General features: G+C 43.2%; 1 protein-coding gene across 7 annotated transcripts; it reads left to right on the top strand.

Moving 5' to 3' along the window:
- Positions 1-1676: 1676 nt before the first annotated feature.
- On the top strand, positions 1677-17804 carry LOC308490599 (uncharacterized protein). Of its 7 annotated transcripts, none has more exons than XR_013992240.1 (4): positions 1721-2010; positions 12637-12763; positions 14482-17558; positions 17667-17804. XR_013992240.1 is itself a non-coding variant. In XM_081033092.1 (4 exons), the coding sequence occupies exon 4, from the start codon at positions 14604-14606 to the stop codon at positions 15870-15872; it is 1269 nt and encodes a 422-aa protein (XP_080889218.1). In that variant the 5' UTR covers positions 1734-2010; positions 12637-12763; positions 14012-14233; positions 14482-14603; the 3' UTR covers positions 15873-17804. The 7 variants fall into 7 exon arrangements, 6 of the variants coding, with proteins under 6 accessions (XP_080889215.1, XP_080889214.1, XP_080889219.1 ...); XM_081033092.1 differs by adding an exon at positions 14012-14233 and having other exon boundaries at positions 1734-2010; positions 14482-17804; XM_081033089.1 differs by having other exon boundaries at positions 1677-2010; positions 12642-12763; positions 14482-17804.
- Positions 17805-22678: the final 4874 nt, after the last annotated feature.

The raw sequence follows: 22678 nt of genomic DNA, 5'->3' as shown, positions 1-22678 counted from the left end.
TGAGACCTTGTTAAAATCACTTTCCTCCTCTGACTCAAACCTCCCCATTACCTCCAGGATAGACCCCCAACTTCTCAGTCATTCCAGACCTTACTTCAGTCCCCCTGCTTTGGTTCCCACCTAAAAGAAAGGAGACGTGGTTTCCTGAACACTCCCAGCTCAGTTATACCTCTAAGCAGCTGCACATCTTGGTCCCAGTTCCTGGAAGAACCCTCCATATCTGTTTATATTGGTTGCCAGATACAGGAACATCTCTATAGAAAGCCTGACAAGGACTTTGCACCCTTGGCTTGGGGTTTCTTCAGGGTTCCCAGACCTCAGACTGGGGGAAGGACACTAAAGAGCCCCAGGACACCACAATCCAGAGAATATGTGGATGGGCATCAGGGCAAGTGAGGGGCTGACCTGCGTAGGTTCCATAAGTGCTTCGGCAGCCATGGAAGCATGTATGAAGAGGCTGGCATCAGAGGAATGGGTCCTTGTGGGATTCAGTGAGCAATGCCTCCCTCTACCCTTCCCTGGCCTGGAGTTTGGTGACCTCACTAATTGTCCAATCCCTCAGTGTCTTTTCTTCCCAGCTGTTTCACTTAAACAAAGATTCAAGATATTAAATGGATAAAAGTGTTGCTCAATGAATTGGACAGAATAATTGACTATACAGGCCGGAGAGATGACTTCTTTGGAAACCACAGACACATCTGTCAAAGCAAAATTATTCAGACCCTTGCTAAAACTGTAAGGCAGTTTATTCAGGACCATTGCTATAGGTGTAGGGACAATGGGTTTTGCAGTAAGTGAGAGAGATTGGCTTCAACTCCAACTTTTTTTAAGTTGAGATTTATAGCCAAGGACTAAGGTGGAGGTCACTGGATAAAAAATTGCTAAGAGAGTAAGGAAATTCTTCCTAAATTGACTGAAAAGATTCTTTCTGAAGGCAGGTCAGTGTGATCAGATGTTACCTGTATCATGGTGAGAGATGAGGAAGTTTGGTCAGCCATCACTGGTGATCAGATACTGAGGATGGGAAATTCTTGCCAAACCAACTTAGCAGAATCATTGCCCTTGAAGACAAAGACCCAAGGACTGGGCTTAGTCAAAAAAAGCTTGGAGGAGCCTGACTGAAATTTAGTCACAGAGAAACTCTGTCAGATCCATCTTTGTACCCCAACATCATTCCTCTGTCTTTTTTGGCACAACACAATCTGGAGTATTTTCTCTCTTGTCCATGAACAAACATACATGGACAGACAAATGTGTTATGATGTGGAGTGCATACATTTGAATTAAAATAAGAATGTTTATTAGCTTCTGCTAACAGTGGACATAGTCTGTTTTCTGAATGACTGTGGAATGATATGCTTATTTGGATTTGTAGCCTTTGGGAGCATCAGAAATAATACTTTTAGCCTCTGGGAGAATGCTGAATCTGAAATAATGTCTCCAAAATTTCAGTGATCATCTTCAGAGAGCACTTTACAGAAATATGATTACGATCCCTTCAAAGAGGAGGCGAAGGCCACATGGATATGCCATTTCTTAACGCTTCTCCAGCTGACCTTGGCCTTTCCTGGAAGAAGGCCTTTCCTTAACTGCAGTCTGTGGCTCTAAGAGAACTGCATTACCCAGAATGCTCCGAGTCGAGTGGCAGCATCTCTATCCAATGAGAGCTTAGAAAAGAGGAGGTTCCGCGTGTGGTACATTCTGAGGGCTGGAGCTTCTGGAGTCCTCCTCTTGGCAGCCATGTTAGCTGTTCTTGGTTTTGTTCGTCCGGTCAGGCCCCGGAGCGTTGCGTCGAGATTGAGGTGACGAGACCAGAGAAGGCGCGAGAGGAGTCGTGGTCCCCGCCGCACAGACACGGGCCTAAGACTCGGCCGCCCGGGTGACTCCGCGCAAGGGCCGGGACAGGGACTGTCGCGTCCGGAGCCCCCTACTCTCGCCACTCCCGCCACTCCATCCCCGCCCCGCCCACAAACTCCAATGGCGGCGGCCGCGCTGAAACTCCGGGCTCAGGTAAGTTCGCGTCCCTCGGGCTCTCACCGCCCTCACCCCATCCAAACACTAAAGCCCCGGGTGCGGGGTGCCTGCTCACGTCCTGCCGCCCAGGCCCCGGCGTCCAGGACGGTGAGGCGCTCGTGGGTGACATCCGGGGTGACGGCGGGTGGGAGAGGGTTACAGGCAGCGGGAGACCTGGTAAGGAACGATACTGAGCACTGAAGCACAGATGATAAACAGCAAGCTCGAGTCTCAGTCTTCGTGGCCAGGCAGGCGTGCAGGGAGGCCTGAGCCCATTGAACTCGCCATGGTCTCATCCTCTAAGGCTGGCTTGCTTCTCCACATTTCCAATGACTGCAGAAGTGCTTATGGAACCACAGGGAGGGTGTCCCAGTCCCTCATTAGCCCCAACTCCCACCTACATATTCTTTCAATTGTGGTGTCTTGGAACTCTTAAGTGCCATTTCCCCAGTGTTGGGTCTGGAGACCACGGAGAAACCCCAATTCCAGGGTCTTAAGTCCAAGGATTATATGAAGGTTTTTCCATTTTTGTCCACCAATGTAAACAGGTGTGGAAGGTTTATCCGGGAACTGGTAGCAGGGTGTGCACATGCTTGAGGTAAAACTGAGCTGAGAGTGGTCAGGAAGCTATAGGTCTCTCTTCTTCCTGTGGTAATAAAGAGCAGGGGTACAGGAATCAGGATTGGAATGACTGCCTGAGAAGTTGGGTGTCTCTTCTGGCACCAATAAAAGATGTAGATCAGAATAGGGAGGTGCTATTACAGAGATCTTAACTGGCTCCTTCCGGCTATAGTATGTCGACAAGAAAACATCCAGCCTAAGGGAAAGCTTATAAGAGTTTATTTGAGCCAAACTGACGACAATAGCTGGGAAGCAAAATCTCAACAGATTGAGAAAATGCTCTGGAAACTGGTGGGTTTGCAACTTATTTTATACATTAGACTCAAAGGAGGAGGGTTACATGGTTACACGAAGTCCATTGGTGTTAGATTAAGGGGGGGTGGGAGAAAGCAAGAAGGGGGAGAATCTCTGGGATTGGATAAATTGGAGAGACAGATAATTTTCCATTGGTAGGTACTGGGTAGTTAATAGTTAGCATTTTACAGCACATAGAGATGGTAATCGGGACAAGAACAACAATAAGGGATTCTGTTTCCTGGTGTGGTGCGTTGTGCCCTGGGGTGTCCGGAAAAAGGGATTACTGTTGACATTCCAAGGGTGTTACTTTAGATGCAGAAAGACAATAGACAGGCTCACTAACGGTAAAGATTTACTTTTGTCAAGGTAGCTACAGGCCAACGAAGTGATTAACAGCCCACTTTTAGTTGGGGATTTTTACGTTCAGACCATCCTACGCGGTTAATTCTGGTCTCTGAGTTTGTAGGGCCTGCCGCACAGGCCTGCCCTGAGCTTGTCAGGTTTAGTATGTGGCCCCTTTTTCATCCACACTTCCCCCTTTTGGTCATAAATCAATCAAAAGGATGCTCTGATGACCAGCCTTTTGTTTGGAAAATGTGGTCCCACGGTGCTAGGAAGATACATCATATGTCTTGCTGAAATGGTGGACCATTGGGGATGGGGCAAGACCATACCTTAGGTGGAAGTCAAGGCCGAATTTTTTTTCTCTAAAGGAAAGGTGGGTAGAGGGGAGTCAGTCGGGTCTTTTGGGCCTTCACTAAGTAAAAGAAAAACTGGATCATTTCTAACCTGTAAACTATCATGAAATCCAAGTTTTGCTGTCTTTTCTGTATTTTGCATCTAGTATAACATTTACTTATAGTTTGAGGGCACACCATATACCTCTTCACAATCTAACCATGAAATGGGTTCCCATTTCCTGATGGTGTTGTCGTAATTGTTACTATTATTGTTATTTTTAATATGGCCTATCTACTTTCCATTGGAATCACTCAAGTGTCATTTATTATTAATCTGATTTCTACTAGTTGTTGTATAACTGGAAACTGTAACTTGAAGGTTTAGTAGGAGCCAAGGCTGTAAGAACACAACGATGCAAATTACAACTCCTATCTAAAATTTTCTAGAGGCCAGGAGGACAGTAAGAGTTTCATAAATAAATATTCTGTGCCTCAGCAGCCATTATAGAGGGCCATTTTTTTTTATACATCCACTTCAGCTTCTATCTAAATTAATATAGTTAGTAGTCTTTATTGAGTTATGGGCATAGTTGGGTTCTAATATTTATACATACAATTCCTTTTTCAATATTTTTTTTCCACTAACCTTCTATAACTTCACTTGTCCTCAGTTTGTCTTTTTTTTCCTCATTCAGAAATAATCAACTTACTAAGACTAATGACTTCCTTTTAACTTCTCTCAAAAATACACACACATGCCTTTTCTTCTTTCTACAATAACATCCCTTCTAAATTTCAAGAGAAACCACAAAAACAGTAACATAAAAGTTATTTTACATACTTTTAGCAATTATTAACAGTTGGGCTATATACCATATTTTGCTGTGTATAATGCAAACTTTTTTACCTAAATTTGTGAGGGAAAAATAAGGATGTGTATTATATATGGGTAGTACTAATTCCATATCTATATAAATGTTTTTAATTCTTTTATTTATGCTTATGAGTTAAAAGTGTAACTCTAGAAATCAATTACAATATCCATATACAAAAATAATACCCTGGAATACGATAGTCAGTTTTGTTGAATTTACAATGAACTTGCAACAAGAAGTGTTCTTGGCCTTCTATGATGCATAAATATTGTAAATTTGTTACCAGTGCATAAAATTTCTTGTACCTTGTATCTGTTCTTGTGTTTTGTAATTATTTGTTACACATAAAATTTCTTGGACCATAATATGTTAAAAAATAAATGCTAAAATTCCTTTATAATAAAAAAACAAGTACCTAAATGTAAACTAATATAAATTTGAATTTAAAAATTAAAACGAACGATTTTTTGTTCCCTGAAAGTTTCAGCCAGAAACGTGGGTGTGCGTTATATACTGGAGTGCATTATACATGGCAAAATACAGTAAGTACGGGGTTTGAGAAAAGCCCAAAGAACAAGTATAACTGTCATTATAACTAATATGAACAGACAGGTAAAGACAATGAAACAAATATTTTAAGTTCAATATCAATTATGTAGGTATACAGGCCTTCTTGATGTCTTGGGATAGCTGTCTACCCTTGATGTCAGCAGCTTCTCGTCCTCAGGAGTCTTTGATGTCCACTGATAAGTCCCTTCCCATGAGGTTGGAGAGTCTTTAATTAATGTCTTGTCCAATGGACAGAATCTCCTGGTTGTGAATTGTGATCTTTGAAGTCTTTGTCTCCCAGGAGCTCACGGAAGTGAGTCAGTTACTGATTTATCAATTTCTTTAAGCTGGTTGATAAGTCCTTCATAATGTAGAATGTCTACTTTTAGTAAGATTGGTTTATTTGTCCCTTCACATAGGGTGAACAATGACAAATGAGGAGAAAGCCTATGTTTACCAAAACGGGTATATCTCAGGTTGAGAAGCACTATAAAGAGAGCTTTCAGCCAAAGGAGATTAAAAGCTGCTGAAAATTTACGTCGTTTTAATTGTACCATTTGTATTTTTACCAATCCAGAGGACTGGAGTGATAAGCACACTGAAAATGCTGTAAAATGGGCTAAATATTACAAGTAGATTGTATTATTGGCCCAGTGAAATGAGTCCCTCAGTCACTATGTAACTCACAGGGAATTCTGCAATTGGGTGTTTTTGTTTGTTTGTTTGTTTTTAATAATTCGCCTACCGTTAAGGCTATTGCTCTTCTGCAGGGGAATGTCTCAACCCAGTGAGACAACATACAAATCATGATTAACACATGTTTGTATCCTTGAGATGGTGGCATTTGGATAAAATCAAATTACCATACCTCAAATGTACCTAAAGAAGTGGGAACTGTGTCCTTGGGACCCATGGAGTGATTTTCCAGGGTTGTATTTTAGACAGATAGAACATCTGCTGTATATACTTTATGAGCTACAGTAGAGGAAGGTTTCCAATAATATTCTTTATTCCATGAAATCATCTTTCTAAGACCCCAGTGTGTTAGCTCATGTAAATGTTCAAGTGTAGGTAATTGAGCCACTACAGGTAAGATTAGGTCTAAGCTATATCTGTTTGGGTCAAAGTTTCCCCCTTTTTGTTGCCATAACTGTAAAACTATGTTACTGATTTAATAGGAAAAGAAACATTCTCAAGTCTGGACAATTTGGCTGTGTATTGCTGCCAGGCTAGCTTCAGTATCAGCTAAATATTTTCTTTTGCATCTATGGTGGTGGCCTTAGAATGTCCTGGAATTTTGATAATTGCCAATTGTTTCGGTTGCTGTATGACATCTAATTTAAATTCTGTAACCTGTTTTCCATTCTTTATGGGATGCCCTGAGGAAGTTAAGAAGCCTCACCGCTTCCACAACAAGTTGTGAGCTACACCAAAGGTATAGCAACTGTCAGTGTAAATATTGGCTATTTGATCTTTGGCTCATTGACAAGCTCCTGTTAGAACAATTAATTCAGCTTGTTGGGCAGATTTTATTCAAGTAAATAAGGAATTTTAATTTATTATGGAAATTATTGCATATCCAGCTTGGCAGTGTCCCTGTTCATCTTTCGGATAAGAGTCAGCATTATAAATAAGGGTTTCCTGTAAATCATTTCTAGGAACAAGAAGGTGGTCAGTAAGCAAAACACAGCTGTGGATGTCTTCATCCTTAAAGAGGGCAATAAAGTTGCTGGGTTAAGACTGTTACATCGACTTAATATTAGGCGCAGAAAGCCAGAGTACTTCATAAGAAGCCAGACAATTGACAGAAGTGTTGATTGAGATGAGAGTTCAGTGGAGATTCAACAGAATGAGTAACATAAATAATGGAGCGCTTCCTGTGTTTCCCCGAAAATAAGACCTAGCTGGACAATCAACTCTAATGCGTCTTTTGGAGCAAAAATTAATATAAGACCTGGTCTTTATAGTGAAATAAGACCGGGTCTTATATTAATTTTTGCTCCAAAAGACGCATTAGAGCTGATTGTCCGGCTGATTTTCGGGGAAACACAGTATCACTATCTCTTCTGTTTGTTTGCATAGCATGACTGTAGCAGAGATGGCTGTCATGCAAGGAGAGAGCCCTTTTACTCCTGGGTTTAATAGTCTACAACTTCTTCAGCTTGTTTCCCCTCGGGGTCCCATTGAATTGAATCAGGTTGATCTTATTTTAATAAGATATATAGAGGCTGGGCCATTAATGACAACTTTGGAACTTAATTGTGACAGTGAGTCTCTCAGGGTTAATCAGTAGTCCATGTTTAGATATGAGATGGCCAAGGTATTTTACTTGGGGTAAACAGAATCAAAACTGCCCTTTGAGACCCTGTGTTCTTTTATGGCTAGCTATTGTAATAGATAAATTGTGTCCTATTGGAAGTCTCATATATCCTAGAGCATAAAAGTAAATCATCCACATAATTGGATTACTGTAGGATTTCTGGGAAATTCAGCATCATTCAAATCAGCTTTGATATTTGAGAGAAATAGGTGGGACTCTGTATACCCCTGGGGTACTACTGTCCAAGTAAACTCTGATCTTCCCAGGTGTAAACGCAAAGAGGTATTTCGTGTCCTTTTTTTTTTTTTTTTTTACAAGAGTGCTGAAAAAAGGCACTACATAAATCTATCACTGAAAAATATTAGCAGTACACACAGCAATAGCTGATAATAGTGTATGTGGATTTGGAACCACAGAATATCTTTATAGCTCTGAGATCCTGTGCAAATCTCCATCTTTTCCCATTGGGTATCTTTACTGGAAGGATAGGAGAATTACAGGAGCTCATACATGAAATTATTAGGTTGGTGCAAAAGTAATTGCGGTTTTTGCAATTTTTTTTTTTTTAACCCTTTAAACCGCAATTAAAGTTGTATTGGAATGTCCTGTAACAAACGTTCAGTCAGTCTCAAAACTGGTTTTCTCTCAGGTAATTTCTTTTAAAATTATTATTTTCCCAATCTGATTCATTTAGTTCTAAATACATTTCACACTTCTGGGAGAAGAATATGTGAGCTTGATTGGTTAGTAAGTCTCACCCTATCAGGCAAGTTGGCACAGATTTGACTAGTAAAAATTATGTTGCCCCAGAACATTTCCTAGCTGGAGGGGACTATGTTCTGATTTAAACAGACATTGGTTGATTAGATGTCCCTACCATTTGTACAGAAATTTGACTCCAAAAGAGATGGTAACTTAGTCGGGTAATGCTAAGAACAGATAAAGTAGCCCCAGTATCCATAAGGGTCTTAATAGTTCCCCTTTCATGGTGATTTTAATTTCTCCTAAAGTATTAGTAAAAGGGGAAATGCCCTCTCATAGTCCTTGGAGCAGCCCTATGCTTGCTTCCGTTTCTTTTCTAAATCCCATTTGTTTTCTACAATCCTTCTTAAGGTAACCTGACTTTTTACAATAAAAGCAGACTCCTCTGCAGGAGTTTCCCTAGCAAACCTTAGCTCTTAGAAACGAGTAGGTACATTAATTGGAATAGGTCAGAACAGCCAGGATCATATGTTCTAACAGTTAATTCAAATTCTTTTGCGAGCTCATCAGGGTCCTGGAGAAGGTTGGGGGAAATCTTTGGTAGATTTCTTAGTTCTGTTTGTTCACAATTGCTGGTTCCCCTCTGTCTGAGACCAGCTTTTCTCTAAAGGGAGGTGCCAGCATTTCTGGAGTTTTCTTTCCTAGTCTATCCTGGTCTGGTTTTCTATTGAGTATCCCCTAGGTCAGTAGGGAGCTGCAGTAGAGGTGTAGAAGAGAGAGGGGGGAGGAAAGGAGAGTAAGTCTAGATAACGAAGTGAAGTGTACAGTGGGACAGTTGGAGAAGAGGGAAAAGGGGGGTGTTGGCAGTGAGTAGCTTCAGAAACCTTTTTTAGTTCAGACACAGTCTAAAATTTTCTTACTAACTTCCTGGAGAGAAGCACGTCTCTCTGTGCTGTTTCAGTGGCTTCTATTTGTCGATTGAGGTAAGCCTCACATTTCATTCAGTTTGATTATTTAAGCCGCCTTTTTCTAATTGTGCACAGAAAAAATTAATTTAGATGTCAAAAGAGCTCCATTTTGGCCATCTTAAGTTGATACCACGTATAGTTAAATGTTTCCATTTCTGTAAGTATTTGCAAGTAAAGGCTCCCTAGGAACTGTACATCTGCAGGAGTATTAATGAGTCTGGGGTCGGGGAGCTTGGCCTTTGAAGCACAGTTTCCCATGTTAATTTTAGTTTTCTTTTGGGATCTGCAGAGTCTGAACAAATTTCTAGTGATATTGTGTAGTGGGTTGAAGTATGCTGTTTATGGGTTGAGCTCCAAGGGACTGTCACCTCCTGAGTCCCTTCAACACGCTTACGTGCCTCGGTTTCTCTCCCCACTGTCTAATACAACCCTGAGGACACCAACCATCCCTTTTTTTTTCACTCCTGTCCGTGAGTTATCTCAACTCTTGTCTTTAGCCTGGGTTATCTCAACCCATAACCTTTAATGCCACCTCGAGGATTTTTTTTTAATAACAGCCCAAATAAAGTCAGGGTCTTCTACCTTAAAACAGAGACGTCCAGAATTCCAAGAAAAACACACCCAAGTTAACTGAATGCAAAGAAGGAAGCTGGTAGGGCACAATGGGCCCCTGCTGGTACCTAGCACAGAATCCGGTCCAGCAGTGTGTTCCTGGGTGGGCTTCTTTGGAATCCTGTCAACTGCACCAAGTAATGACGAAAAAACATCCAGCCTAAGAGAAAGCTTATCAAAGTTTATTTGAGCCAAACTGACGACAGTTGCTGAGAAGCAAAATCTCAACAAATTGAGAATGCTCCAGAAAATGGTGGGTTTGCAACTTATTTTATACTTTAGAATCAAAGGAGGAGGGTTACATGAAATCCATTGGTGTTAGATTAAGGGGGTTGGAGAAAGCAAAGTGGGGCGGGAATCTCTGGGATTGGATAAAAAGTAAATTGGAGAGACAGATACTTCTTTTACATTGGTGGGTACAGGATAGTTAATAGAGATGGTAATCAGGAGACAAGAACAACAATGAGGGATTCTGTTGTTTCCTGCTTTGGTGTGGTGGGTTGTGCCCTGGCAGGGGCGGGGGAGTCCTGAAAAAGAAATTATTCTGACATTCCAAGGGTATGTTATCTTAGATGCAAAAAGACAATAGACAGGCTCACTTAAGGTAAAGATTGATCTTTGTCAAGGAAGCTACAGGCAAAGGATTTGACTACCCACTGTGACCCACTTTTAATTAGAAATTTTTATGTTCAGAGAATTCCATGTGGTTAATTTCAGTCTCTGAGTTTGTAGGGCCGACCATACAGGCCTCCTCTGAGCTTGTCAGGTTTAGTATGTGGCCCCTTTTTCATCCACAAGTATGATTATAGACAGTGGGGTTGAGGGAAGAGGAAGGAACATCAGGGTGGAGGTTACTGCCTCATCATATGAGGGTTAATTGACCAGAGTGATGGCTTAGGAGATGTGATTGGATTCTGGATATGTGTTTTCTTAAATGACAACTCTGTTTTCTTTTTTTTTTATTATTGGGAAATATTGGGGAACAGTGTGTTTTTCCAGATCCATCAGCTCCAAGTCAAGTTACTGTTTTCAGTCTAGTTGTGGAAGGCGCAGCTCAGCTTCAAGTCAAGTTGTCGTTCTTTTCAATCTAGTTGTGGAGGGCGCAGCTCACTGGCCCATGTGGGAATCGAACTGGCGACTTAACCGGCACTCTAACCAACTAAGTCAACTGGCCGCCCCCTACAACTGTTTTCTGATGTGGACAATGAGGGAGTGAAACAGAGGACTCAGGGATATTCGTAGAGTTTTCTTCATAGCAGCTCTGGGAATGGAAGATGAACTGAGATGAGGAAGTTGGTAATAGGAGTAATATTCTTGAGAGATATCAGGAGTTTCTGAGGTTTTTCAGGGAACACTAAGTGGAGACATTAAGTGAAGAGCTAAAAACACAGGTCTGGAAATCTGGGGAAGGGTTAGGGATGGAGACATCCAAAATGTCATACTTATTGTCTGGGCCAAGGTGAATGAATTGTGGGTCACATTTAGGAGGAGCAGTTTTCTGATTGTGATGGTAAATGTCTTAGGGTGTCAGGAAGGAGGCGTGATTAGGGACTCAGGACTGGCTCTCTTGCTTGGATACCTGGGAGATGGTATAGGTCTTCAAAGAGAGGTGAGGGAGTTAAGTGGCCATGAAAGGAGAGTGTGTCAGGAACAGGATAGTCTGGCAGGTGGCCAAGGTTTCCAGTGGAAGAGTAGACATGAGATAGATGCAGAAGCTTAGGAGTGATTAAGGCATTGTGATATTCAGGCCTGAGCTGGTGCTTATTCACCACTCTATGAAATCCACCAGGATTTTGTGAGGTCTTTGGTGAAGTCTGGGGTGTTTCGTTCAGCCTGGAGAATAAAGTCATCTGTGACTTGCAGATGTGGTCACCTGTGAGAGTCACTAAGCTTGAGGCTTGTCTTTGAATGAGGGTTACGTGGACAGAGGAAGGTTGTGAATGCTGAGGGGACATGAAGTGCAGCACAGGCTGAAGAGGACCATGGGTATCTGAGATCCACATATGGTTCTGTGTGCTAAGCCTGAGGCAAGGATAGGAGCTGGTTAGAGAGGCCTTCATAGAAGGATTTTGGAGCTGCCACTGCTATTGGAAATCATAGTAGGGCTACGGTAATATTGGATGCTGTCACCCAGTTGTTGGTGTTAAGGCCTAAAATTCAGTTCCAGTATTGTACTGCCTTTACACGTGGTGAAACCTGGAGGGACTCAACTGGCCTGAGTGTAAGTTCTCCCCACTTTTCTGCCACTGATAAGGTCTCCTGGACAACCTTCTCATCAAAGGGACCAGGTGTACTTTTTGCTTATCCCTCAGTGTGGGTTTCTGTTCCCTACCAGCCCACAGAGTTATTCAAACAAGCCAGTGACATCCTTTTGCAGGAATCAGGAGGTACCCCACCCTCTTGCTTCTATAAAGCTTGCATCCTACAGCTACTGGTTGTTCATTTTTTTAAATAAACTGCTATCCATCTCCTCTGTACAGGGTCAGGGTCATATATTTGGCCATCCCCATAAGCCTAGGATGGGAATGCCACCCTCACAATGGGATGAAGAGGAGGTGATTAAAATACAAGCAACTTGTGGAGAGGCCAGGGAGATTCCTTTGGTGTGGAACAGTGAAGTGCTGGTGACCATAAGCATGTGGCTGTGGGATCCAATCTCAAGAATTCTGCATACTTGGAGAGGGAGTATGCCTGGTGACTCCAGGGCCCTGGTATCAAGACTTACGTGGCCACACCAGTGGAGTAGCCTGGCATGATTGTGTGGAGCCCTCTGTACTAGGTCCACAACTTGGATATCTGCTTATCCACCTGCCTCTTATTGCTGATGAATGGACCCTGTGATCATGAGAAAACAATAGTGCCAATGGCACCAGGGCCTTGTTGTCCTTTGAGTTGGGGAGCTTGGGAGGAGGATGGGCATGGGGTAGATGTGGTGGGAAGGGTTTGTGAGTTCTTGGCAGAGGAGCTTTTTGTGGTTTCATCTGTCCCCATCATGCCAGGGCAGGGTGACCTTTGACGATGTGGCTGTTTACTTCTCCTTGGAGGAATGGGATCTACTTGATGAGGCTCAGAGACACCTGTACCATGATGTGATGCTGGAGAACTTGGCACTTATAACCTCCTTGGGTAAGGTCTTCAAACTCACCCCTGTGCCGTGAGCTAGTGTGTGCCCTTCCCTTTTTCCTCGGGAGCAGGTCTAGCTTCACATAGGACCATGGGTACTGCTTCCTTCCCCCATATCCTGGGTAGGTGCTGTGGTTGGTTGCGCTGAAGTGTGTGCAGTACCCTATCCTTGAGCAGCCCACACCTGCTTTCTTGAATCTGCAGGAAATGAGTCAGGGTCAGGAGTCTTCCAGTAATATACTTAGTTGTCTTTTTTTTTTTTTAAGATTTAATTAGGGAAGGAGAACAGTGTGTATTTCTAGGACTTTACTGGGGAGCAGGGTGTTTTTTCCAGGATCCATCAGCTCCAAGTCAAGTTGTTGTCCTTCAGTCTTTGTTGTGGAGGGCGCAATTCAGCTCCAAGTCCAGTCACTATTTTCAATCTAGTTGCAGGGGCCAGAGCCCATCATCCCATGCGGGAGTTGAACTGGCAACCTTGTTGTTAAGAGCACGCGCTGTAACCAACTAAGCCATCTGGCTGTCCCTCAGCAGCTCAGCGGTAACTCAGCTCAAGTTGTTGTCTTCAGTCTAGTTGCGGAGGGCATAGTCCACTGGCCCATGTGGGAATCAAACCGGCAACCCTGTTGCTCAGAGCTTGTGCTCGTAACCAACTGAGCCATCCGGCTGCCCCCTTGACCAGGGGGCTTTGTCCAGATTAAAGGCACCTGTGTGCCCAGGTTCTGCTTCATTCTTCGAGCTGACATTTTCTCATACCTGCCTGTGCCAGGAATTGCCATCACTGACATGATTATTCCTTAATACAGACCATGGGCTGTTCTTGCAAGGCCCTCTTCCAAAGTTCTGTGTGTGATACTTACTTTTCTTTCCTGTTGGCTATCATATGCTGAGTTGTTCTGGGCTACTGCTGGCTGCTCACTTCTCCTATGTTTTGCTTAGTACTTATATCATCAAGGTGCCATGCATTCGCTCATTGAGGGAGTCGGGTTGGGTTGGAAAGCAGTGGTTCACAAGATGTACATGAATCTAGCCCCAGCAAGATGGCCTCCGAGGGAGCATGGCCCTAAGGAGTGGCACCCTAGGGGAGGGTATGATGTCAGTGCTATGTTCAAATCATACCAGAAACCTGTTCTGTTTGAGTAGTATTTTAATGCTCATGGCAGTAGCCACACTTCGTTTCTGTCTTTCCTTCCCCTTTCTTGACACTTTGTCAATTTGTCAACTTTCACTTGTCACTTCTACTCTTACTTCCAGCCTGGTGTTAACCTCACATCTCTGAACTCCATGTCACCCATTTGTCTCACCACTCCATCTGCAGTACTTTCAGTGTTGACCCCTATGTGTTGTGTCATGAGGTGTGCATATAGTTCTAAATAGTCCTTGGACACCAGCTGCCCTGTTACAGTCACGTCTTCTTGGATCTTGACACACTCTCCTATGCTGCATTCATGTGTTAGCATCAGACGAGTTCCTTTGGTAAGTTGTTAATGGAGAAATGAAGTGTGTCACACTGCATGGTTGTGTGCTTCACCTCATGAGACCTTTCCCATTCTATGTTCTTTATAGTCCAGTACTGCTAAGCAGTCCCATCCTCAACCTGAACTAGCTCCCTGAACCCGGACACAGTCACGTGGACTGATTCCTGGGTTTGTCGGATGCATACTGCGTAGTTGGCCCCTCCCAGCAGTGTCAGTATGTACTTCACCAGCATTTCTTGTTTTCAGGTAGTTGGCCTGGAGCCCAGGATGAGGAGACAACTTCTGAGCAGAGCATTCCTGTGCAAGGAGTGTCACAGGTCAGGACTCCCAAGGCAGGTGTGTCTCCCCAGAAGGCTCATCCTTGTGAGATGTGTGGTGCAGAGCTGAGAGATATTTTGCACTTGACTAAGCACCAGAGAACATGTCATGGGCAGAAACTGTACAGGATTGGGTCATGTGAGAAACAGTTGTATTTCAGTGTAGAACTTGAGCATCAGAAGCAGCACATTGGAGAGAAATGCTTCAGAAGCAACATGGGCACAGTCTCATTTGTGAAGGATTGTAAATTCTGTGTGTCAGAAAAGCCCTTTTCCTGTGGGGAGGTTGTGAGAGACTTCCTGACCAGCTCAGCATTTCTCCAGCATCGGGCCACACATTCCAGGGAGAAACCAAATAGGAGAAGTGAGTGTGGGACAGCCTTTCACAGGGGAAAAATTCTTTACAACTCTGGAGAATGCACAAAAGACTTCGATTGTAAACACACACTTGTTCAGCATCAAAGAGCCCTCACTAGAGAAAGACGTTACATGTGCAGTGAATGTGGAAAATCTTATAGCAAAAGCTACAGCCTCAGTGACCATTGGAGAGTTCACACTGGGGAAAAGCCTTATGAGTGTGGGGAATGTGGGAAGTCCTTTAGGCAGAGCTCTAGCCTCATTCAACACCGGAAAGTTCACACTGGAGCAAGGCCTCACAAGTGTGACGAATGTGGAAAATTATTTAGCAACAAGTCCAACCTCATTAAACATCGGAGAATTCACACTGGAGAAAGGCCTTATGAGTGTAATGAATGTGGGAAATCCTTTAGTGAAAGCTCTGCGCTCCTTCAACACCGGAGTGTTCACACTGGAGAAAGACCTTATGAGTGCAGTGAATGTGGGAAATTCTTTACTTACAGCTCCAGTCTCATAAAACACCAGAGAGTTCACTCTGGATCAAGGCCCTATTTGTGCAGTGAATGTGGAAAATCCTTTACTCAGAAGTCCAGCCTCATTGAACACCGCAGAGTTCATAGTGGAGAAAGGCCTTATAAGTGCAGCGAATGTGGGAAATCTTTTAGCCAAAGCTCTGCTCTTCTTCAGCATCGGAGAGTTCACACTGGAGAAAGGCCTTATGAGTGCAGTGAATGTGGGAAATTCTTTACCTACCGCTCCAGTCTCTTAAAACACCAGAGAGTTCACACTGGATCAAGGCCTTACGAGTGTAGTGAATGTGGGAAATCTTTTACTCAAAACTCCAGCCTCATTAAACACAGGAGAATTCACACTGGAGAAAGGCCTTATGAGTGCAATGAATGTGGGAAATCTTTTAGCCACAGCTCTAGCCTCATTAAACACCGGAGGGTTCACACTGGATAAAGACCTTGAGTGCAGTGAATTTGGGAGATTATTTAGCTATAGTTCCAACATTAGCTACCAGTAGAGTGTTCACACGGGAGGAAGGCTTTATGAGTATTGGAATGTGGAAAGTTACTTACCTTCAACTCCAGGCTCTTAAAACACCATAATTGTCACCATAATTGGTTGAAGGCCTTATGAGTGTAGCAAATGTAGGAAATAGTTTACCAAAATCTAGCATAATTACACTCCAGAGAAATCACAGTAGAGGAAGGCTTTATAAGTGCAGCGCATATGAGAAGGCCTGCAGCCGAAGGATTTATGGATACCACAGATTTCAAATGGGAGAACTGCCTTAACTGCACAGGTATGTACTATTTCTTTGTTCAGTGCAAGAGCACCGGGGGAGATCCCTTATGAAGGTGCCATCTGCCTGTATTGAACCTCACACATCTGAACACCCACATAAATTACAGGTATGTGGGAACTGCATTGCACTTTTTAACTTTCCCAGAGCCATTGCCAGATTTATATCACTGCCATTTTTATAGCAGAAGCCATTTCAAGTCTGCCTCCTCGTAGTGCGACATTTGTCCATCCCAGAATGTTCAGGGAAGTGACCCCCGTGCTCTCCCATTTGTGGGACTATTTATGAGTAGTCTGAGCACTTACTCTTTCCCATTGTTTTCCTCTGATGAGTTAGGGCATGGACCTTACCTGTTTGGGCCTAGAGGACTCTGGAAAGATGGACTACATTTTTCAGGGATATTATTGGTCTCCTGTGATGGCATTTTCCAGCCTCCAAGTCACCAACCCAGGAACTGTGTCTACCATTGCTCTTGTTTGTACAACAATAAAGGTCTTATTATTTAAGCCACCATTAATTCTGGGGGTCTGTTCACTGTATCAGATGGTTTAAAATTAACTGGGTTTGCCAGCATGAGGGGGTGAACAGTGTTGGTTGGGATCCCAGACTCTGTGCCTCAGAGGGCACAGTATGATGGCACAATATACCTCTCCAGTTTTGGCCTAGTTTGCATTGCTGCTCAGAGCCTTTATGGAAAGATCCCATATGCAGAGTTTTGTAGTCCTAATTTAATACTTTGTACACCCAGAGTTAATCTGAGGAGGGAGTCACTGTGACAACCTTCAGTCCTTCTGAGAGCAACATAAACTTGTTCTTTTGTTCACAGGGGATATTCTACTGTGCTCAGGGCTAGTGAGGGAATGTCTGTCACCCAGATCCTGCAGAGGAGCCATGGGCCCTGGTGTCCTGAATTCTGTAGGGTAATGTCACTGGTGTTAACATTATAGGGGCCAGGGGAATGGTCGTTGTTACAGAAGCCCTAGATTAATAGAGAGTGGAGGAGACCGCACAAACTGGTTAGAATGCACGTGTGAGTTCTTTTGGAGTGTATTTTTAAAGCTTCTAAGCTTAGCAAGTTTTGTTTTCTTGGTAGTTTAAAGTTTTATTTCCTTATTTAAAAAAAAATTGGAAGCACGTCGGGATTTTTCTTCCATATTCACCATAAGAACCAGGAAGGAAAACTCCACAAAAGTGGGGGCTCTCCCCATATCTGGGTTCTCCTGGAGTTTTTATCTCAGACTTGTTCCCACTGAGTTTCAGCACTTGTCAATTACAGCTCAGTTTTCCCAGCCCAGGCACTGCTTCCCAAGGGGGTTTCAAGCTTGGGTGATCCTGCTTCAGTAAGTAGTGGTTCTCTGTTTTTGACTGTTGGGATCCCCAATTTGTGGACACTGGTTTGCCCTGTTGACTGTACTTCTTTTAGGCAACTAACAAGTTTATTTTTTCAGTTTGTTCAGCTTTCTGCTTGTCAAGGTAGAGTGACAACTTTCAGCTTTGTACCTGCTGGACTGGGAACCAGAAGTACCCTCCTGCCGTTTTTATTTCATCCTTCTCAACAAATAAAATGACTGGTATAGTGATACTGCTATGGTCTGATGAGTGTTTGTGTTGCCCCAAAATGCACCTGTTGAAATCCTAACTCACAAAGGTGATGGTATTAGGAGATGGGGCCTTTTGGAGGTGCTTAAATCATGAGAATAGAGCCCTCATGAATGGAATCAGTGCCTTACAAAAGAGGGTCCAGGGAGATCCCTAACATCTTCCATGTGAGGACACAGCAAGAAATCTGCAGCCCTAAAGAGGGCCCTTACCCGATCCTGTGAAAAGTGTTAGCACAGTATTATAGTTTATGTAAGACTAAGATTTCATTTGTAACAATTTAAAACTTATGAACTGCATACACAATTTGTGTATGTGGTTTTGTGGGGCAGCTAAGTTATTTCCATGAATTTTATCTCCTTAGTCAGTGGTCTGACAGGAAGCATCCATCCTTCATGCTGTCTCAGCCCTTTCTCTTTTCCTGAATGTACACGGAGCTTCTCAGCTCCAACCCTTAACAGACACCTTTCTCTCATTGGAATAGTCTTTGCAATACTCAGCATGTAAAACAGTACAAAATATTTACTTCAAACACAAAAGTATATATTGTCAAGCAATCGTTTCTTGAGCCATTAGATTAGGTCAAGCCCACTAGTTAAATTTTCTCATATTCGCCTAAACTTGACCTCCCAGCATTTACAGTGATTTAAATGGTGTAAATGGCTAAGGTATTTTTTTTAACCAAAGCTAAGATATCACCAATTGTAAAACAGACCATTATTTGATAGGCAGTTCAGAAAGAAAAATGCTGTGATAAGGTGCCTTAACGATAGTTGCATAGGATGCAGGAGTAGGTCACACGGTCTTGTTACTGTCAAGTTGCTCACATGCCTAAGAGTTTGGCAGTTTTCTCCTCCTGTTTGTTTCTCAGTTGAAGCACTAGGACTGGAATGAAGCCTGTGCAAACTATGAAATCTTATGTTACAACTACTCGGGCACAAGTATGAGATGCTCTTCAGTGTGTGATGCCGCTAATTTCAGGGTTGTTAGAATGAAGAAAAATGCATATCCCAAGATCCCTGAAAATTATTTCAGCCCCTGTGAGGATTGGAATTGGCTGGCCTAATTTATCACACCATTGAATCACCTAATAGTGCCTGGTCCGTGGTAGAGGCTTAACCTTACCTAATGGATTAATGGACATATGAATGTTTTGCTGAGAACACAAATCACCAGACCTTGTGACACTTTTAGAGAAAGTTACCTTTCCCCCCAGTAGGGATAATAAAGCCTGGAGACAGTTATTGTTACTGAGGAGCACAGAGGGACAAAAGTGGGAAAGCATGTTCCCACCGGTACAGTGGTGTTTTGTCAGCTGTCACCTTGGGTTATCAAATAGGCCATATAAAGTATCAAGATTGAAGGTAGGGAGTAGAAGGTGATGAGTGCACACCAGGGTCAGGATGGTTTGAGTGGCTTGGGTCTCTGGAGAGTGCGGCAGTGCTAGGTCTGTCAAAGACGCTCTTGCGTCTTGTGCCTATAGATAACTGACCGTAGACCCACTAGGCGGGCTGTAAGGCCCACACAACACGGGTGAAGCAGAAAAGGAACACATTTGTATATAAGGAGAGAATTATTTTCCCTGTGAAGGGAAGGAGCCAGAATATGTCATCTCAAAATAAGCCACCTGGCACATTGATTACTTTAAATTCAAGGCACTAAGACACAGCAGGCTCAAGAAGGGCACTCTGACTCTCCCTTTTCTTCCTGAAAGCAGGAGATGAAAACTCCTATGTGAATGGTGCCCTCTCTGAAGCAGGAGGAAAGAAGACATCTACCCAGAGAGGGCACCAGAGGAATCTGCAAACAACCTTACTCCATTAGTCTCCCACATACTATTTACCTTCCCACAGTTTGCTGACCTCACAGTTTGCCAACCTCGGGAGCCTAAAATTGCTTTCCTTTCTCCTGCCATTTCTCTCCAATATTCTTGTTCATTGTTGAACATGCCATATAGAAGCTGGAATCCTGAGCTGCCCTTTTTAGTTACTTCTGATTTTGACTTCTCTCACGTGAGGTGAGCTCTAGGCATTAATAAACTTGCTGTGTCTTTTTGTTACAGGAGTGTTAGGCAAGAACTCAAATGGGCAATAAAGGAAACGTAATTTTTCCTCCCCTTCACTTGCTGAAAGCAGACACACACACACCATTTCATCCTCTGCCCACCCCACCCCCCTTTCTGTATATCCTGAGGTCAGAAATTGCTGAACCCTGGTTTTTCTCACTGCAGATTACTCTGTCTGACAGGCCCAGGATCTCCCTTACTCCAGATCGAGGATGAGGTGTTTTGCTAAATTTTTAAAACTTGTAAAAATATACACCACATACAATTGATCATTTTGATCCTTTTGTAGTTCATAAGTGTGATTGGGTGTTCATGCTCTTGTGTGAGATATGCCTCCCACAAATCTTGTTAGGACATTGCCACATTACCCGTCTGACTTGAAAAAAAATTACCATTTTACCCGTTTATAAGCATACAGTTCGCTGGCATTAAGCACATTCGCATCCTCTTTATTGTGCTGTTTCTTTGATTCTGACAACCCTGGGTTCACAAGTTAAGAGTTATAATTTGCCAAGTGAGAGCCCCTGCCCCATTCAGAGGTGACGTCTGTGGGATTCCAGAAATCATTTAAGTTCATATGCCTCTGATGAGATCATGTCTCCAGAAACTGCCGCATCTATCACCAATCTCCACGTTTTTCTAACTTTCACTCCTTATTTTACCCTGACATCTTGCCTGATTGTTCATGGAGAAACTAGAGAATTGTCTTCACAGGTCCCCAGAAAGGAAAATGCATAGGCCCACACCTATCTTAACATTCACTCCCCCCATTATGTCTGAAAATGTCCCTCCTGTCAAAAGCCAAACCAGAAAGATTTCAAGGAAACCAAAAAACTGTTTTGAGCTACTCCTTAAAACAACAAAAACAAACTCCCCCGACCCTGAAACAGGTATAAGAAGGGTGTGCTGACCCCCTCCCTTTTGTTCTTGTAGGAGAGAACACCACCACCACAATGAAAGATGCCCTTCCTATGCCAGAAGGACAGTGATATTCTTACCGTCAAGGAGGGGAAGTTGAGAATGAGAGACTTCTCCACAAACAGACCATGATAAAGATAATTGTGTTCCTCCTTTACTATCCCCACATAGTTTAGTTACTTCTCCACAATAGCCTTTTTTTATCAATCCTCTGGGTCTTCGTTTCCTTAAGAGGGCTGCATGTCATGTAACACTTTGTATGATTTTCTCATGTTAATATGTTTCGCATCTATTCAATTCTCAGGCACAGTCTGAGAAGGTGGAGGTAAGTAAGGTTTTGCCTCGGTGACATCTCCCTTTCCGGTGTCTGTATTCTACCTCCTTCATTGGCGTGATTGTTCAGAATGCTGACAAGCTCTCAGCTACAATCGTAGAAACTATGAATATGGGCAGCATCTTTCAAAATTAAACATACTATTACCACACAATCCAGCAATCATGCTCCTTGTTATTGATTAACCCAAATGAGTCAAAAACTTACATCTACATAGAAATCTGCACGTAGATGTTCCCCGCGACTTTATTCATAACTGCCAGAACTTGGAGGCAACCAAGATGTCCTTCAGGAGGTGAGTGGACACGTGGATGGGGGTACATCCAGGCAATGAATGTTATGCGGTGCTTAAAAGAAATGAGCGAGCTACAGAGCCATGAGGAGACTGTTGGGGAACCTTAAATGCATATTACTAACTGGAAGAAGCCAATCTGAATAGGTTACATACTTATAGTTCCAACTACCTCTGATATTCCCAAAAAGGAAAAACTCTGGATCGGTGGGTTGCAGGGGGCATGGGGTGGTGAATAGGCAGAGCACAGGATTTTTTTTTTTTTTTAAACCGCAGTTACTTTTTTTTTTTTTTTTTTTTTTTGCCTTTTTGTGTGTCTGTGTGTGTATGTGTGTGTTGAGAGCCCACTGGCCCATGTAGGAATCGAACCGGCAGCCTTCGGAGTTAGGAGCACGGAGCTCTAACCGCCTGAGCCACCGGGCCGGCCCCCAGCACAGGATTTTTAACACAGAAATCATTCTGTGTGATACTGTAATAGTGAGATACACTTGTCCAACACGTAGACCTGCAAGGCCAAGAGTGAACCTTAATGTAAACTCTGGACTCAGATCATCATGATGGGACAATGCAGATTCACTGACTACAACCTACACACTGCTCAGGGGCAGGGTAGGAGGGAAGGAGAGGCTGAGTGTGTGTGTGTGTGTGTGTGTGTTTGGGGGTGGGGGAGCAGCAACGGCAGAGCAGGGGGCATATGGGAATTCAGCTCAGTTTGCTGTGAACACAAAACTGCTCTAAAAAAAAACCCTATATATTTAAAAATCCAGTACTATCCCATGGCTGGTCCTCCTTGAGACTCCAGTTTGTCTGGGCCACATCAGAGCCGAACTTCTGTGAATACTTATCCTTTCAACACACATCCATCCTTTCAATGTCTTCACTGACATCCGTTCTGTATTTCACTATGCTTTTGTCATACACCAGATTGCTCCCAAAACTGCTCTCTCTCACCACGAACCCTGATGATTTTTGTGGTGAACATGCAATATCCACTTTGCATTTTCCATCTTATTGGGACACTCTAGAAGCTGTAGAGGAGGAAACAGTCTCCTCTACCCTCTGAGGGTGTCTGTCTGCGCCTAGGATAGAAAGTGACATAAGGCAGACGAACAGGAGACAAGCATCCAATTTTATTAAATGTTTACATGTATGCGGGAGCCTTCACAAGAGAATGGAGACCTGAACAGGAGACCAGAGCAGGAAGCTTTTGTACCTTTTACACAAAGAATTGATAAGATTTGTCAATTTGTGA

Source organism: Rhinolophus hipposideros (genome assembly GCF_964194185.1).
Source record: "Rhinolophus hipposideros genome assembly, chromosome: 21".
Lineage (NCBI taxonomy): Eukaryota > Metazoa > Chordata > Mammalia > Chiroptera > Rhinolophidae > Rhinolophus > Rhinolophus hipposideros.
Note: the sequence above shows the minus strand (reverse complement) of the source record. Positions and strands in the feature narration are given on the sequence as shown.